The following is a 19,157-nucleotide window of genomic DNA, read 5'->3' on the forward strand; positions in this document are numbered from 1 at the left end:
TCACTTGTGATGAAAAACTTCAGGCAGAAAGTCACAGCCATCCCAAGCCTTGCCATCTTTGTGCCTCTGTCCCAGCCCTCCTCCCACCCCACCCACTCTGTGCCGTGCTGTGCTGTGTGTGTTGTGTTGTTCTGTGGCAGCAGCAGGCATGGCATGCTATTTCTCGCCTCCTGGCCTCTGCATTTGCTGTTACTTTCTATCTTTTCCTGACATTGCCCTTCTCTTCTAAAAAATCTCCTATCAGCCTTCAAAACCTCACTTATATGTCCCTTCTCAACGAGAGCCCTCTTTGACTCTGCTGTAATCAAGTAAGCACATATACCCTTCCCAACGAGTATAAAGTTTGAGTAATACAAGATGAGTAAGTCCAAGAGATGTGCTGGACAACACAGTGCCACTAGGTGACAATACTGTATTGTACACTTGACTTACAAAGTACATGAAGTACATATACTTGTGAAGTACAACTCATGAAGAGGGTAGACCTCATTCTAAGCACTCTTAGTGCAATTAAAAATTGGAGTCTCTTAATGCACTTTTTTCATTGTTCTGTAACACATTTCTCTACAGTTTATTCAAACTGTGTTATTCAATTTAGATAGGATCTAAATTCATTCATTTAGAGAGTGAGACTTTGAACCCTTTTAATCCCCAGCATAGCGGCAGGCTTTGTCATTTATGTCTTCATTCTTTTCTTTTTCTCATTATGTAAACCATTTTAATGCAAACAGTAAGACAGACTGGGCATTCGGTAAACGCCTAAAATTAAGATATTGGGGCATTTAGTTAGTGTTTATTTCTTCAATTTAAAAACAGCTAAGTTTGTGTTTTCAGCATTGGTTGAGGAAACAGTATTGAATGAAAGGAACATTAGTTTTATATAGGAATGAGAAGGAGGAGTAAGTCATAGCTGATTGTGAGAAAACTGCAGAGTCCATTACTTGAATTTGAAGTATTGGTCTATCAGTCTCGGTTTCTGGGTGATGAACCCATAGAACATACCATAATGAAGCTACAATTGAACCCTGAAGCTACCTGTCCTGTGTTCTTACAGGTGGCAGCAATCACCCACACCACACCTGCTACCGTCCGTAGCAGCCCTTTCATAAAGGTGGGATTGAGTCAAGCTCACTGATCGACCCCCAGATCTGGGTCCTGTGAACAGAAGACACTAGCGCTTAAACATGGCAAGGAGAGTGCTTTATCATGTACATCTTCACTTTCGTGACAATGCTGTAAGGACACTGGGAACCCATTTTCCCAATGGTAGGGTCATTAAAGAAGCAGATTTGCACAAGGTGAAGGTGAGCTGTGAGGCTGGAATTCACACTTGGGTGTGTGTGGGTCCAAATCCCGTGCTCTTTCTCCTTTAAATGCGAACGCCTCTCAAAAGCATCCAGATGCCAGAAATGGTTGTCATACAGCCTTATACAGATATCAGAGGGAAGGAGCCAAAAATGTTTTGTCACCCAAACTTTAATGTCCTTTAAGCCTGGATAAAGTTTGGGTATTAGCAAAATGAACACATAAACGTTGGCCTCTCAATGTTGATATTTATGTGATTAAGGAACTTCAGGCATTGGGATGTTTGCCCTGCTTAGAAGAATAAAGAAGCCAATCTGCAGAATTAAATTAAAAAGAAAGGGGCAGATAAAAGAAATTTTTCTTTTTTGTAGTTTCTGTGTGCCTTCTCTATAGCAAGTGAGCATTTGCTTGATCTCTTCTATGCCTTTGTGGTGATCTAATGATTTTTTCCTGTTGATACCTGCTTTCTACCTACCACAGAGGGATGGTGTCAGAATGATGGAAAACACTTGCTTACAGAGGAGACAATCTAGGAGTTGGCTCGGAGCTAGGCAGAATGTACAAATATTTAAATGCAAGATGTTCTTTCTTGTCATTAGTCAACAGATTTAACTTTTCCAACAATCTCCTGCCAAAAAGAATCAATTCCTGAAACAGTTGGCACGTATGCTATCTTGAAGAAGATCAAGAGGTTTTCTCAAATGGCAAAGCAAAATAATTTTATTTGTTTATTTATTGATGTTTAAAAAATTTGCTCCTTGGTAGAACAACTCCAGATTCAGATTTATTTCCCGCTCACCAGAGGATCTACCAGTGCCAAATTCTATTCAATCCCCAAGAAGCTCTGACATGTTTATTACTGAGTGACATTTAATTTCTATTCCTGTTGGAGATATGGGATCAGCATTCTATATTAACCAGAGCCTAGTCCATGCTAGTGGTAAGGGGACTAAGATTACAAAACTGGACCCTCCTTAGGGTTGTGACGCTGATATTGTTCACCATGTGGAGTTTGTCAAATTGACTTAGATTCGCTAAGCCTCAGTTTCTACTAGTCACAATAATATTTGACCCACATCTCTTACAAGACTGGTATACAGATGAGATGACATGGTAGATCATCTGCAATGGTCTTGTCTATCTTGGACCTGTGCCCCCTTTGAAATGTCACTTTGAGCCTCATCTCATCAAGAGATAGATTTGTTTCCCCACCCTTTAAATCTGGACTGGCCTTGAGATTTGTTTGGGCAGAGTGATATAGAGCCACTCTTGAGCCAGCCCGGCCGCCAGGGGAGCAGGCCCAGGTTAGCAGACTGAGGCTAGAGACCAAGTGAAGCAGAAAGGCATCACCCTGGCTAAGACCAACATAGGCCAACCAGCCCCCAGCCGCACAGATGCGTAACTGTGCCCACTCAAGAACAGAATTGCTCACCTGAGCCCAACCCCAAATCACCCAGAATCATTGGTGAATGATTGGTGCAGAATCATTGTTCCACACCACCAAGTTTGGGGTCTGTTCTTTATGTAGCAAAATCTAGTTAATGCAGATGCTGTGTAAGGGGAAATGTTATCAGCCAGAGGCGCTACAGGGTACAGTCAGCCTTGCCAAGGTGTCAGTGCTATAAAGGTGATACTCACGGGTAGTGGTTACTCTCTTCAGGCCTGGGCCCCGGGTATTGTTTTTCACGATGTGCAGAGAGATCTCATACTCTTGCCCAGGAGCAAGGCCAGTTTGCTGGTATGTGGTCTCTGGTCTCCTCAGGCTTTTGGTGATCTCTCCCTCGTCTTCTTTATTCTGAAAGAAAGGAGCACCTTGGTAAGAACTAAAGGAGGGGGGTGCCTGGGTGGCTCAGTGGGTTAAAGTGTCTGACTTTGGCTCAGGTCACGATCTCACTGTTCCTGTGTTTGAACCCCGTGTTGGGCTCTGGGCTGACAGCTCAGCTCGGAGCCTGGAGCCTGCTTTGGATTCTGTGACTCCCTCTATCTCTGCCCCTCCCTTGCTTGCACTCTGTTTCTCTAAAAAATAAATAAACATTAAAAAAAAAAAAAGAGAACTAAAAGAAGCAGCAGCCTCTTCTTTTTTGTGATCTGCTCCTCTGCATCCGTTCCCTCACTAAGCACTCACTATGCATTAGACCAGCTTGGCGGGTGCTGAGGACACAGAAGTGATGAGGACATTCCTTAAGTTTGCTTCTCCCTCTTGTAAACCAATCTGCTCACTCCACTGACACCAAAGTCGAGTGATAAAATGTGAGAGCCAGGGCAGTTCTAGAGCCACAAGCTCAATCCTTCCTTTGATAGATCAAGAAACCAGCGTCACGGAAGTTGGATGGCTATCCCATAGTCATTTGGTTAGTTAGTGGCAGAGCCTGGGCTTGGACTCAGGAACTCACTTCCCTGCCTCGTACGTGCTTTTAGGCCCAGAGAGAAGGGATACTCAACCTCAGATATGCCTGAGGGCATTTGGAGACAGAGCCATTTCTTCTCTTCTTTGCCTCTGAGATTTTCCAGACCATGAGGAGCAAAGGGAACCTAAAGATGGCTTAGCACCTCTCCGAGCTCACAGCCCTATTTTAATAAGTCAGCTTACTGACTTGTTAAAATAACTTAAAATATACATACAAACATGCAGGGGCTAAGCACAGCCTTGCCCCTCACCAGCAGCTAAGAGAATAAAGTTGATATAAAAGTCTGTAGAGCCCTCAGACCATCTTTCAGATCCCTGAGGTCAAATATGCCCACTGCTCTGGGTGCCTTACCATATTCCGGAAGATGATCTCCCATGTCTCAAAAGCAATGTCCAGAGGATCCCACTCCACCTCCACAGATGTCTCCTTGATGGACTTGAACTTTAGGCCTTCAGGTGCAGGCAAGTCTGTCAGGAAGAGCAGAAGAAGGAGGGCTGCATGTGTTTGTATGTGTGGAGTGATGCTGCATGATTCCCCTGCACCCCACTGGCCGATGTCCCACCCCTTTAGGGCTGGAGTCTACCTCTAACTGCTTCAGGGATGCTGTCTACTGAGGAGGTGGCATGAAAATTAACGTTGGGACCCACCGTATGATTAAACCTTGGCAATTTCATATGGGTAAAGCTCTTTTGTACCAGGGTTTAGAATCAGACAAACAAGGGCTCAAACCCAAGCCTCACTATTACAAGTTTTGTGTGTGTGAGCAAGTTGCATGATGAGCCTCACGCCCCAGCTTCTCTACTCAAAAGGGGAGGTAAGTAGGCCTGTTCCTTTCGGGGAACTAGGTGAGGACTGAGTGATATACTGCATCACGTGGACTGCTGGGCATGGCTCCTGGCACAGGGCACATGTTTAATATGTGGCAGCCAATGTTATTATTACTGAGTGAAGAAAAGGACCAATTTCTAGCCACAACTTGCTTTTAAGGTATGAAGGTAATTATACTGATATTGGATTATTAAAAAAATAACCTGAACTGTAAAGTTTCCACTTTTTAAAGACATATAAGGAGAGGGGCACCTGGGTGGCTCAGTCGGTTGGGCGTCCAACTTTGGCTTAGGTCAGATCTCACGGTTTGTGGGTTCCAGCTCCGCATCGGGCTCTGTGCTGACAACTCAGAGCCTGGAGCCTGTTTAAGATTCTGTGTCTCCCTCTCTCTCTCTGCCCTTCCCCCACTCATGCTCTGTCTCTCTCTGTCTCAAAAATAAACTACAAAAATTAAAAAACAAAAAAACACATAAGAAGAGTGAGCTCCATAGAAGGGCTGTAGTAGAATAGAATGGTTAAGAGTATTAACCTTCAACCAGACCTCAGGGTTTAAATCCCTACCACTTAGGAACTGTCTGATTTGGGATGAGACGCTTAGCCATTCAGTCTGTTTCCTCATCTGTAAAATGGATTAATAGTTGCCCCCATCTTATAGAATTATTGTGAGTGAAGTGATTTAGTATATGAAGGGTTTCTTTAAAAAATATTCAGTGGGCCTAACTGGATCCCAGGGTCTTAACTGGTGTAACTGACAGGCCAGCTCTACAGCTATGAGCACAAAGGCAGAGCCGGAACTCATGGGTGTGGTGCTTAGGCGCTGGGCGAGCAGACAGTAGCAGAGGCTGTTGCAGGTGGGGTGGGCTCTGCTCACTCACAAGTGGCCACCCTGGCGGTGACGGGAATGCTCTTCTTGTTTTCCAGGATGGCGAACACACGGATAAAGTACTCCACGCCAGGCTCCAACTCCCGAATGGTGGTGGACGTCTGGTCCCCGGGCACGCGGAACTGCATTTCCAGGCCATCCTCATGGGTGGGTGTGTACACGACGAGGTACTCGGTGACCCGCATCTCATTGTCCCAAGCCAGGTTCACGGTCTCCTCTGTCACTTCTGTCACAACCAGGTCTTTGGGAGGGGGCACTGGCAGGAATAAGAAAAGACAGCTTGGGTGGGGTTTTTGTCAGTGAGGTGCTCTGTAAATTCTCTCTAGGTTTGTTTCCCTGGAATCCCACAGCCAATCACAGAGGCCTAAAATCCAGCTTCTGCTTTCTAAACGGAAAAAGGTCCTCTAGGACTCCCTGCTGTGAACCAACTTTAAAACCTTTGTAGGCCTTCAGGCTAAAGTTCTGGGCCTGCAACATGGCCTTCTGGTTTCTCTGTGACCTGGCCCCTCTGAATTCTCTGTTCTCTGGATGTTAGTTCAGATTCAGGCCAGCTGCATGGAGACGTACAGCCTGAGCTTGGCTCCCTGCTCTGAACTTGAGGTCATATGCTGTTAGCGCTGGAAGGGGATCTGGGGCTCATTTGGTCCAATTCTTTCATTTTCTAGATGTGAGTGAGGCAGAGGGACTTGCCCAAATTTGCTTATCTCACCAGACTTGAGACTGACACCTCGTCTTTGCCAGCCTGCTGTACTTTTCAACCAGGGTTCCCTGCCTTGGGCACATTAAACATATTTATTTATTAATATCAACAATACCTTTAATCAGAGCAGAAAATTTCTATTATGACAGGTACAGAATGGGTGCAAGAGAGGGGTACAAAGAGCCCCCTCATTGAATATGAGCATTATCATTCTTTGTCGTATTTTCACTCATAGTTTCTTGAGCACTTACTGTATACTTTGCCTTGTGCTGTCAGGACAGTGTTCCTTTAAGGAGCTCATAATCCTTAGGATCAAAGATTGTTATGGAATAATGATTTAAGAGATGGGTCTGCCTCAAAAGTGATTAGCACTTACTCTCTAGCTGAGGGTGCATTTAAAACAGTTTTATGTAATCTCACTGTCCATTCAATTGAGCTGAATTTTTGCTTCCAAACAAATAGAGGGATTTAGTTTATTTCTGGTTAGGCGTCAGTGGGGCAGTAGGAGAGAAGGCTCATATTTAGCAAAAGGGCTGTTAAAATCATTTTGTCTATCTCACCATGGGCACTGGGTGTTAAACTTGGGGTAGATGAGTTAGGTAAACCCAACACCTCTACCGTGTATGAAGAAGGTGTCCTTAGGACAATTCTATGACCTCCCTGAGCCTCTGAGCCTTCAAATAGGTAGCCCCGTGACAGATGAATCATCAGGGCCTCTGCAAAGCTGTGTGTGCGCGTGCGCATGCGTGTGCCTGTGCGCAAGCGTGTGGCTATGCGCAAGCGTGTGGCTGTGCGCATGCGTGTTCCTGTGCTGTGCGCATGCGTGTGGCTGTGCACGCGCGCATGCGTAATACAACAGGTAGCTCTCCAACGCGCTGCAGCCGCACCCTCGACGCGACGCCGGTTCAGATCCGGACTCACCCTCGGAGCAGTCCTCCCCGGCATGGCCGTNTGTGTGCCTGTGCGCAAGCGTGTGGCTGTGCGCATGCGTGTGGCTGTGCACGTGCGCATGCGTAATACAACAGGTAGCGCTCCAACGTGCTGTAGCCGCACCCTCGACGCCACGCCGGTTCAGATCCGGACTCACCCTCGGAGCAGTCCTCCCCGGCATGGCCGTCGCTGCAGATGCAGCGGCCCTCCACGCACTGCCCCCAGCCGCTGCAGTCGTTGGGGCAGGAACGCTGCCCGCAGTCCGGGCCCTCGAAGCCCTCCTGGCACACGCACTGCCCGTCCTCGCAGCGGCCCCGGCCGTGACAGTCTTCGGGACACCTCCGCTCCTTGCAGGCCGTGCCCATGAAGCCTTCGTGGCACACGCACTGCCCGTTGACGCAGCGGCCTTGGCCGTGGCAGTCGCCCGGGCACGCGAGCTCCGCGCAGTCGGGGCCCGTGAAGCCGTGCTCGCACTCGCACCGTCCGTCCACGCAGCGGCCCCGGTGGCTGCAGTCCCTGGGGCAGCGCAGGTCGCGGCAGTCTTCGCCCGTGTAGCCGTCGTCACAGACGCACATGCCGTTCACGCAGCGGCCGTGCCGGTGGCAGTCGTTGGGACAGCTCATCTCACTGCAGTCGGAGCCCTGGAAGCCGTGCTCACACACACACTCGCCCTGCACGCAGCGGCCCCGGCTGTGACAGTCGTTGGGGCACCGCCGCTGGCCGCAGTCCTCCCCCGTGTGGCCCTCGTCGCACACGCACTGCCCGTTGACGCAGCGGCCGTGGCCGCTGCAGCCTTTGGGACACCTGAGCTCGCCGCAGTCGGCGCCCGTGTAGCCGTCATCACACTCACACCGCCCGTCGACGCAGCGGCCGCGGTGGTGACAGTCGGCGGGGCACCTCTTCTCGCTGCAGTCGGCCCCGGCGAAGCCCGGCTCGCACACGCACTGGCCCTGCTCGCAGCGGCCCCGGCCGGTGCAGGCGTTGGGGCAGCTGAGCTGGCCGCAGTCCTCGCCCGAGAAGCCCTGCTCACAGTAGCAGGTGCCGTTGACACAGCGGCCCCGGTCGAAGCAGTCGTTGGGGCAGATGAGCTCGCCGCAGTCCTCGCCCGTGAAGCCCTCGTCGCAGACGCACTCGTTCTCCACGCACCGGCCGCGGTTGTAGCAGTTGTTGAGGCACAGCGGCTCGTTGCAGTCGTCGCCCGCAAAGCCGTCGTGGCACACGCACCGGCCATCCACGCACCGGCCGTGCTCCTCGCTGCACGGCACCGGGCACACCTCCTGGCTGCAGTCGGCCCCCGTGTAGCCTTCGAAGCACACACACACGCCGCTGACGCACTTGCCCTGGTCGTTGCAGTCACTGGGACAGGCCAGCTGGCTGCAGTCCTCTCCCGTGAAGCCCTCCTCGCAGACGCACTGCCCGTCAAGGCACTGGCCCCGCAGGTGACAGTTGCCTGGACATTCAGGCTCAGAGCAGTTGGGGCCTTTCCAGCCGGGCTCACAAACACAGCCGCATCCTTCGGTGCTGAAGTTCCCGCGGCCACTGCAGAAGGGCCTGGTGTCCAGGCGGCCTACAGCAAAAGAGAAGAGGCAGGCCGCTGAGCGTAACGGGCTGGTGTCCCGGGCACCACCTGCCCAAACCCAGCCTCAAATTCAGCCAGAAGAGGGTTGGCACTCTCAGCTCCATCTGGCTTGAAATCTAGTTGCTTAGTGTGTGAAATCGGAGGGGACTGACATCCAGTTAGAGTAGGTACAAATTCTTAACCTGTACTCCCTGAAATTGTAGACTCATATGCAAGATTGTGTTACTGTGTGTAGCTGTGTGTATGTGTGTGTTTGTGTTTCCGCCCTCCCAGGGAGAGGGTCTATAGTTTGTATCGAATTTTTAAGTATTCCCATCATCCCAGTGAGTACAAACCAGTGCCTTGTGGAATGAGTTATGCTGGGCTATGGTATTTTCCCGCACCTAGCCAAGGTCAGGCACATAAGGGAATAATTGTTTCACACAAGAAATATTTGTTGAACTGAACTCAATTCTGCTTCTGGCTCAATTGCTGTGCCGCATTTGGAAGGAGAGTCAGATGATCTGAAGATTACTTTCTTCATTGGTCAAGCGGGATAATAACCCACTTCCCTGGGGTTTACCGGCATTAAGGGAGGCCATTACAAACCTACTGTTGTTCTCGTGATTTTGTATGTGGGTTTACGTTCTAATTTTGCATAACTGAAATGAGGTGGCTCAGGAGTGGCTTTTTAATTCTGTCAATAGAATGGACAGACTCTGCCCCCAGAACATTCTTGTGCCTCTGTCTTTTGCCCTCTCCATCCTGAAGCCTGCAGTGGTGAGTGGATCTCAGGAATACATGGTCAGGGCTGACATGACTCCAGCTCTTTGAAGTCTACATAATGTCCTGGCTCAGCTGGTAGGAGTGGCTGGTGAGGTCTCCATGGAGCCAAAGAGAAGAAACAACTCACTCCCCTTTCTCTGCACCCAAATACAGTTTATTGCTACGTTGTATCTCCTTTCCAACAGCAGGGAGCAAGGCAATTAATAAAACGGTTTGAAAAGTGGGAATTAAATATATGTGTTCATATATGGTAGCCACCAGACACGTGTGGGTATTAAACAACTGAATGGTGGCTAGTCTGAATTGAGATTTGCCATAAAACTTAAATATATATGGGATCTTAAAGACAGCTTAAAGAAAGGAATATAAAATATCTTTTTTTGGTATTAATAATTTTTGTGTTGATTCCAGGCTGAAAATGGATAATCTGGTTACACCAAGTTAAATAAAATAGTTGATTAAAATTATTTTTACCTGTTCCTTTTTCATATCGTTTGTGTGATGACTGGAAGAGTTAGGAATACATATCTGGCTCATGTTATATTTCTTGTGGGCAGCACTGGACCAAATAATTATTTCAACCCAGTCTTTAGCATTAATCCTATTGTGTAACTCACATTTGCATTTGCCAGGGAGTTGATAGAAATTGAATATAAAATAATTTGTGTATAAAGAAATAATTTTTTTGCCTTAGAAACCTAGAGCATGTCCTATAGTGCCCTCCACTTATGGTGATTAGGGCTATACTTTTTAAAAGTGTTTTATTCATTTATTTTGAGATACAGAGAGAGAGAAAGAGAGTATGATCATGAGTGGTAGAGGGGCAAAGAGAGAGAAAATCCCAAGCAGGATTCATGCTGTCAGTGTAGAGCCCAACATGGGGTTCAAACCCATGAACTGTGAGATCAAGACCTGAGCCAAAATCAAGAGTCAGATGCTTAACTGACTGAGCCATTCAGACACTTCAATTAGGTCTACTCTTGAAATAACTTATCAAAGTAGAACAAACTGAGGGCTGGGGGGGGTGAGGGGAAGGAGGGTGATGGGCATGGAGGAGGGCACTTGTTGGGATGAGCACTGGGTGCTATATGAAACCAACTTGACAATAAACTATAAAAAAAAGTGCTTTCTGGTAATTTCTTCTGAGTGGCAGAAATAAAGAGGTTCAGCTCTGATTTGAAGCTACCAAAAGTCCCGTTGCTCTGTCAGCTCTAGGGAGTAGAGATGAAGACAGTTTCGAAGTGGCAAGTTTCCTGAAAAGAGGGATACCCTGGAGACTAGGTATCACGGGGGTAGTGTGAGTTCTGGAGCATACAGGCACACTCAAGCTTCTCTCTCTTATTACTCTTGGTGCCCTTTTTGTGCCAGTTGGTTAACTTCTTTGAATCTTAGTTGTCAGAGCTGTAGAATGGGAGTATGAAACCTCACCTCAATGGGTTGTTGGGAGGGTTCAATGAGATAATGAGTTACAATGCCTGATACATAAAGGGGACTCAATGCATATTGTGATCGTCATTGTTGTTGCCATTAAACTGAAAGATTATTTTCCAATTCCCAGACTTTGTACCACCATAGGCAGCACTGTGTCTTTGTAAGAACACCAGGGTGTGGGATACTGTGGCTCAAGTCCTACCTCAGCCACGGGTGGCAGGGCCCTGAGGAATCCCATCCTCCTTCTGGACCTTACTCTCCATGCCTGTACAAGGTGATGGGGGCCATATCAGCGCCTTTCAGGGAGTGATCTTGGGACAGAAATTTCATAAATATGCTCATAGCTTTTGGGTTAGAGAATGTGTAGATCCTGTGGTCAAATAAGTGTTAGAAACTGGCCATTAAAATGAAACAAGATTTTCCCAAGCAAGACTTCTCAGAAGCCTAGAGACTCCTCTGAGAAACATTTATCATTAAGACTCTCCAAGAGCAGAAGAGAGATAGTTACATTCTCCACATTTATTTGACCATAAAATCTCTTTCCAATGGACCCTTTGTGAGGCTAGGTCCCCCAGGGAACCTGCTTTGGAAACCAGTGACGGATCTGGCCACGCCCATCGTCTCTCCGGCCTGGGCAGGGAGGGGCGGGGCCTACCTTCGGCTGGCTGGAGGCAGCAGCCGGCTCCAGCGGTGCACTGCTCCCGCAGGGAAGACACCGTATTCTCCAGCTCCTCCAGTCTGCTCAGAAGCTCCTTGACATCAGGAGCCGCGGCACAGCCACAGGCCCGCCGGGGGATGTTGATGCGGTGTGTGAAGACGATCTGGTTGTCCCCGTCTACTGTGTGCTCCTGGAAGCTTTCGCTGGGCTCGGATGGCGGCGGGGCCAGGTCTTTCTCCCCGTTAGCTGATTCTAGATCCACCGAGCACTGGGAACCTACAGGCAGCTTGATGTTGTAGACGTGGTTAAACACCACCGGCTGGTGTTCCTCGGGCAGAGTGACGTTCACCCCACTCTGTCGCTTGTGCCGGATGACTTTCTTGAGGACCCCGCCCTCGGTGGTGAGGGTGAGCAAAGCTAAGAAGATACCCGCCAGCATCACCACGGCCCCCATGGTGGAGGTGGGTTTGGCTGGGTGTTTCTGCGTTCTTGGATCCTAGGGTGTCTCACTCTCAGGCAGAAGTGGGGATGTGGAAGCACAGAGTAGAATCTGGATCCGTTTGTTCCTGATCTTCTTGAAGGAATTCTCTTCTACAAGTAAATGAGGGGAAACAACAAGCTTGTTAGTGCCTATTATAATTGAATCTATTGAATATCTTCATTCCAAGTGAATTTTGATTTTCTATCTCCTGTGTTTGAAGTTCTCCCGATATCCCTTCAGTATTCACTGTAGTGCTGATACAAACTGGTCTCTAAAAGAATATTGCAGGGGCGCCTGGATGGCTCAGTCGGTTAAGTGTCTGACTTAGGTTCGGGTCATGATTTCACGGTTTGTGGGTCCGAGCCCTGCATTGGGCTCTGTGCTCACAGCTCAGAGCCTTGAGCCTGCTTCGAATTCTGCGAGTCTCCCTCTCTCTCTGCCCTTCCCGCTTGCACTCTGTCTCTCTCTCTCAAAAATAAACAAACATTAAAAATATTTTTATAAAAAGATAAAAGAATATTGCAATCTTGAAGACATGATTCATTCACTTTTCAACTTCTAGAAATATAGGGGGATAGCAGAGAATAGAGAAAAGGCCAAAACTTTGAAATATTATAGACAGACCTGGGTTTTGATCTCAGCTCTACCTCTGTGCTTCTGGGTAAGTCATGTAACTTTTCTTTGTTCCATTTCACATTTTATACAGTGACTGGCTAAAGTCAGGGTTCAAATAATTATATCAGTAAAAATATTAAGTGGAAATCTTTCACTGATTTATGAATCCCTTCCATATTTACTAGATGAGCCCACTGAGTGCGTCCTTGTAGTGATAGGAAGGCCATGGTCCCAGTAAATGTTTACTAACTCCTGTCTCTTATTATTGACCCTCCAATCTGAATTTAGCAGCACCCTCTGGTTCTCTCTGCTCTGGGAGGCAGAGGTTCAAACAATGGATGCTTGAAGGCAAGGTGAGTTTTAATTCCAGCCTAGCTTCTTACTAGTTATGTGGCTATAGGAAGAGTATACTCTACCTCTTTGAGCCTCAGTTTCTCTTTTCCTTGACTTATTTCTAGAAACTTAAAAAGTCAGTGTTTCCTTTGAGGAATCGGACCCAATGTTTCTAAACCAGTTGTCCAAACCAGGACTGAGGACAGGAGACGGCTCAGAAAGAATGTCTACAAGGCTCTGATATCTTATCCAATCTATAAGTACTCATACTAGTCTGAGTGTTATAGACTAAATCTTGTCCTCCTCTCCCCCCCTCAAATTAATATACTGAAGCCCTAACCTCCATGAGACTATATTTGGTGACAGGCTTTAGCGAGGTAATGAAGGTTTTTTAAAAATTATTTTTAATATATTTTTTCTTAAATAGTTTATTGTCAAGTTGGTTTCCATATAACACCCAATGCTCATCCCAACAAGTGCCCTCCTCCATGCCCATCACCCCCCTTCCCCTCTACACCATCCCCATTAGTCCTCAGTTTGTTCTTGGAATTCAAGAGTCTTTCATGGGTTGCCTCCCTCCCTCTCCCCAACTATTTTTCCCCTTCTCCTCCCCCATGGTCCTCCATAAGTTCCTCCTAATCCTCCTATACATGCAAACATATGGTATCTGTCCTTCTCTGCCTGACTTATTTCGCTCAGCATAACACCCTCAAGGTCCATCCATGTTGCTACACATGGCCAGATTTCATTGTTTCTCATTGCCATGTAGTATTCCATCGTATAGATAAACCACATCTTCTTGATCCATTCGCCCGTTGATGGACACTTAGGCTCTTTCCATGTTTTGGCTAGGTTTAAATGAGGGCATCAGAGTAGGTCCCTAACCTGTTAGTGCTCTTGTCCTTATAGAAGAGGGAGAGACACCAGATGACAGATCTCTCCCTCTCTGTCTCCCTCTCTCTCTTTCTTTCTCTCTGCTTGTGCACAGAGGAAAGGTCACATGAGGACACAGTGAGAAGGCAGCAATCTGCAAGCCAAGAGGAGAGGCTTCCCCAGAACTGAACTTTCCAGCACCTTGAATTGGGACATCCGTCCTCTCAAACATATAAAAAAATAAATTTTTGTTGCTTAAGCCAAAATAACAGTCTGTGGTATGTTGTTATAATAGCCTGAGCAGACTAATACACTGAGTTTTCTATAATAATCAGAGTTCTGTGGAGGTAGAAAGAAACCTAAGACTGAGTGCCTACCCTCAGAGGCGTTAACAATAGATTATAAATAAATGGAATCACTCATTCAGTACTTAAGGAACAAAGCAAGAAGGAATGCAAATTACTGATATTGTGATATAGACTACAGCTGCTTATGGAATTTGAAAAAAATAAAAAGAATTGTCAAAAGAGTGGTAGTTGGAAAGGATAGAATTTAAACTGAGCCTTAGGGAGTGAAAAGCATTAGATGCCAACAGATTATGGATGAGAGTATGCTATTGTGAGGCAGCTCATACCTTGCTAAATTGTCTTACCCATCTGTCCTATGACTATTTACTAGTAAGGACAATCAAATAAGCAGAGGAAAGGGTTATTGTCAAAGGTCATTGAGAAATTATTTTTTTAATAATATAGAGAGAGAGTGGAGGAGGGGCAGAGAGGGAGAGAGAGAACCCCAAGCAGGTTCTGTGCTGTTAGTACAGAGCCTGATATGAAGCCCAAACTCACAAACTGTGAGATCATGACCTGAGCTGAGATCAAGAGTTGGATGCTTAACCAACTGAGCCATGCAGGTGCCCTGAGAAATTATTGAATAGATAGGAAGATATGGATAAACGTTAAGTGGTTATAATATTGGCTGAAATATGCTACGGATGCATGTGGGAATGATATCTAGAGGGTATGAAGTCATTCATACTCCTCTTTAATTAGGAAATACACCCGAATATAGTTCAAGAAAGTAGTTGAGAGCTATTTGGCTTTCAATCAATCATTTCACAGATTGGCATTTTTCAATTACCTGTGCTAGTCTTATACTTGCTCATTCTGAATTAGCTATTTATGTCAATTAGATGCAGTATTTGGAATGCTTACCCTACAGAGGTTTTCTAACTTTTCTTTCCAGAAAGATTTTAACCCCATGATAGAATGAATTAACAGGATACCACATGATTGCCTCCTGTGTGACAACAGAAAGTCTTTGCAAAACTCTGGAGAGGGTTGATGGCAGGGAAAATGGAACTTGAGAAATGTTCTGTAGGACTGAGCAGGGGTCCAGGGAGCTAAAAGACACTGGCGATGCATTTTATTATTTATTTATTTTTAAAGTTTATTTATTTATTTTGGGAGAGAGTGTGAGCAGGGGAGGGGCAGAGAGAAAGGGAGAGAGACAGAATCCCAAGTGGGCTTTGCCCTGTCAGGAAGGATGATCTCGCCAATGGTGAGATGGTGACCTGTGCTGAAATCAACTGACTGAGCCACCAGGCACCTCATTGGCTATGCATTTAATCAAGAACTTCCTATCCACACATCCCCACCACAGCCTAATTATGTTCATGCTTGATATTTTACCAACTATCCATGTAACATCTACTTAGGGCATCTACTCCCTGGTTAGGCAAAACCAAACAAAAAACAAAAACAACAGCAACAGAAAAGGGAAACAAACACTTCTTTTGAGTATGCTTTCTTATTCAAATTAGTTTCCTAAATAAGAATTTGTGGCTCTGTGGTGTAGGCCAGCTCACTGAATAAAAATTATTATGAAGAAGAGAAAGTTGGCAAGTTCTTTTCTTTTAAACCAGCATAGCCCATTTTATTTGTTTACTGGACAAATATTCATTAATTGCACACTCTATTGCAATCGCTTTAACTCTCTTTGCCTTCCACAAAGTCCTTCCTTCCACCCTCTTCCCATCAATTCTTAGCTTTTTCTGTCTTTCTTTCTTTTCTTTCTTTTTTTTTTTTTAAATGAGGAAGGGCCATGGGCCAAGTTTGAAATGCTTTTGGACTTTTACCCAACACTTTTTTGTGTGTTGCTAAATGACTTAAATTTCCATCTAAAAGGCCATTAGAATTGCTGGTTGAGACTCTGAGGCAATGAGTCTAGGGTAATAATGACCAAAGTATGGGTTGAGTGAGGATTTTTCACTGTGTATGTAAGAGCTGTGTAGTGGCACAGCCAAACGCCACATTGTTTGGAGGAAGGAAATGTGATTCTTAAGGGTTGTGTATTTCCCACTGGCTCATGGTGGTCTGAGGACAGGTGGATATTTTATTTGAGCTTTGGAAAAGACCCCTTTACATCTCCAGTGTGGAGGAAAATGCCCAGGCTTTGGAATTAGATACACCTGGGTTCAATGTCGCTTACTAGCTGTGTGACTTTGCCAAGCTATTTATCCTCTCTAAACCATGATGTTATTGGTAAAATGGGAGTCAAAGTCTTTCCAGAGGGAGTTATGGATTAGAAATCTGTACAGAAAGTACTCGGCATGGTGTCAGGCCCATAGTAGGCACACATTAAAAAGTAGCAGCTATTTCTTGCTCTCCTAGGAACAAAACCTAGCTGAGTTCAGGGCACTTGATTCCCTTTGCTTAAGCTTGAGCTTGACCTCCACATTGAATCCTGTCTTAAACTCTGCAGCCACCTGGCTCTAGATGAAAGAGGAACTGCAGAAATTGCTGGGGTGGAGGGGAGTGAGGAGGTAAACCTTATGAAGATAAATTTTCTAGAACTGGAAATATTTATACCAGAGAAGAAAAAAATAGGGAGCAAAGAATAACCTTTAAAAGTGTAAAATATGCTCATGCAGACAACTGGCTGGTTAATATCTCCTTTGAGAGTGGACCTAGGGATAATTACTTTAGATTGTAGTTGGTGACATTTAGGTTAGACATGAAGGATCATGCTCTGACAGTGGGGCTTTTAAAATTTCAGAATGAACAACAAACTCTATAGAGACTCTTTAAAAGGCACAAGCAGATTATTATCTTTATAGGAAGTGATCAGGCAATGGAAAGTCTGCAAAGGATCTTGTAGGAGGAATGAGTGCAGACCTGTGTGTGTTTATCTTGTAGTTGAAAAAGCCAGGGTTGAGAAAGACAGGATGAACATGTATAAATCCTAGGGAAGCAGGAGTTGGCTAGTCCCTTGTGCCCTCAATGGCAGAACAAGAGCCAATGTGTGTTTATGTTGGGGGTGGGGAGGAGGGCTGGTTACAAGAAGGCAAATTTCAGCACCAGGAGAACTATTTTTCTACTTGGAACTCTCCAACAGAAAGGGCTTCTTTGAGAATATAGCACACTCCAAGACACTGGGATGTAGACTACTGTTGAAGAACACAGGTTTTGTAGACAAATTGTCTTGGGTTTGAGCCACTGTTTATCTTTCTCTTTCTTGGGCAAAGTGTTATCTAGTATCTTAAGCCTGAGTCACTTCATCATTAAAATGGGATACAGGTGTCCTCAGAGGACTGTTGTGAAAAGTGCATGAGATAATGTGGGGAGTGGGGATGCCACAGTCTTTGCCAGCAGCACGACCTCATCAAAGGGAAGCTTCTATACTGAAAGGTATGGACTTCAATTAATATTTTGCCTAGATTTTGCTTTCTCTCAACTTTTGAAATGCCTACATTGGCGTCAATCAATCTGGTTTTTTAAGCAGGGATAAAAATTCTGCAGGGAAGTGGAGATTTCTCAGAGATCCCAGACAAATATACTTTGGGAGATACAGGTATAGATATACATATGGGTCTGTTTATCTTCTATTTTAAGATTAAAGAATATCATTAGTATCAATATTTTCAAAGGAGAGCAGCAGAAAGAAACAGCGTTTGTATTGGCTAAACTATAGATTGTTGTGGTCACACATTTAGGACAAATGGGCTATTTCCAAGCTTTACATGTTGCCCAGATCTTTATCCTGTCTCAGTATATATTCTGGGTACAGAAAAGTACATGCACGGAACAGACTTCACTGTGCTATCTTTATCAAAAACAATTTTTAGAGCCAAATGAACTCCTGCACATTATTTTTATGAGACTCCTTAGGTTCCTTCATTCCTGTTAATTTCTCAAAACATAATTAATCTTGAGGGGGGAAAAAAACTACCATAAACATTTCTCCATAAGATAGAAGGTTCGAGAAGAAGTAGAAAATTTTGAATTCACTGGTCTAGAGCTGTGGTGTCCAATATCGTAGCCACTAGTCTCCAGTGGTTATTAAAAGTAAAATGAATTAAAATGAAATATAATTAAAATTTCCATCCTCAGTTGTAATGCTCACATTTCAAGTGTTTTACAATGGCCTGTGGCTAGTGATTGTTAATACCGGTGCGGTTAACACTTCCATTGTTGCAGGAAGCTCTATTGAGTAGCATTGATTTAGAGGGGTGCTTAGTGGTAGTAAGTCCATGGTACAAATGAGAAAACAAGCTCAGCAAGGTCAAAGAGAGACTATACGATGTTGATAAGTGTCCTGTCTAATGAAGACAGGTGAGTATGTCAGGCAGGAGACTAGTGAGAGAAGATGGTGTCTTTGTGGTCCCTCAGCTAAACATAAGCAAATATGTATGTGGTTATAATTTCCATTACATTTTTGGACCTTCCACGTTCAAAATATCAAGTACATGTGGTCTTAATGGCTATTGTCCTCAAATCTGAAGGGACATCCACATTGCCTCAGGTTAGCATCCTTCCCTCCCAGTCCCCCTCATTCTACCCTTTGGGATAAGAAGTTTTTTCTTCTTCCTCTTTCTGTATCTCTTAGAGCCTCAAGTTCTCCATGAGTTTCTTCTCCTCAAGTCAAAACAAAGATTAGCTACTCTAGGGACCACTTTGGCCATGCCCAGCATCTTGTACTGCTCTGCCTCACCCTTTCCTTGGAAGCTGGTAGAACTTGTCAAACAAAGATAACTTATGGGTCTTCTATTGACCCTACACCACTCTGTTCCAAAGTTTTTGAGGAGACTCAGTCCGTTTACTTCAGCAATATAAACTATTCTGTTGATGAAGCATGTGGGTGTGAGACCTATTTCCTGGTCTTTGGAAATAGACCTACATTAAAATCCAGATTTTCCACTTAGTAGCTACTACTGTAGCCATTCACTTTCTCCTGAGTCTCATTTGCCTCATCCTTACATTCCTATATGTACATCTATTTCATAGTGTTTGGGGAGAATGGGATGAAATTAGATGTATATTAAGCTATTAGCATAGTGTCTGGCATATAGTAGGTACTTTATATATAGTGG

The 19,157-nt window shown here is 45.4% G+C and overlaps 1 protein-coding gene and 1 long non-coding RNA gene across 8 annotated transcripts in view; one reads left to right on the plus strand and one right to left on the minus strand.

The window, feature by feature from the left end:
• Positions 1-19,157, minus strand: part of TNC (tenascin C) — a 96,928-nt gene that overhangs the window by 56,125 nt on the left and 21,646 nt on the right. For all 6 annotated transcript variants that reach the window (XM_077769929.1, XM_077769928.1, XM_077769927.1 and 3 more), the window contains exons 2-6: positions 11,485-12,078; positions 7,212-8,621; positions 5,417-5,680; positions 4,065-4,180; positions 2,944-3,100 (exon numbers count right to left, since the gene is read on the minus strand). In XM_077769929.1, coding sequence (XP_077626055.1) covers positions 2,944-3,100; positions 4,065-4,180; positions 5,417-5,680; positions 7,212-8,621; positions 11,485-11,941 — 2,404 coding nt within the window. In that variant the 5' untranslated portion in view covers positions 11,942-12,078. The remainder of the gene's footprint in view (positions 1-2,943; positions 3,101-4,064; positions 4,181-5,416; positions 5,681-7,211; positions 8,622-11,484; positions 12,079-19,157) is intronic.
• Positions 11,737-14,011, plus strand: LOC144236274 (uncharacterized). Of its 2 annotated transcripts, XR_013336473.1 has the most exons (4): positions 11,737-11,948; positions 12,531-12,629; positions 12,872-12,936; positions 13,905-14,011. It is a non-coding gene; the product is annotated as an uncharacterized LOC144236274 (long non-coding RNA). The 2 variants fall into 2 exon arrangements; XR_013336474.1 differs by lacking the exon at positions 12,531-12,629.

The sequence above is a fragment of the Crocuta crocuta genome, unplaced genomic scaffold, assembly GCF_008692635.1.
Source record: "Crocuta crocuta isolate KB4526 unplaced genomic scaffold, BGI_CrCroc_1.0 scaffold95, whole genome shotgun sequence".
In the NCBI taxonomy this organism is placed as follows: Eukaryota; Metazoa; Chordata; class Mammalia; order Carnivora; family Hyaenidae; genus Crocuta; species Crocuta crocuta.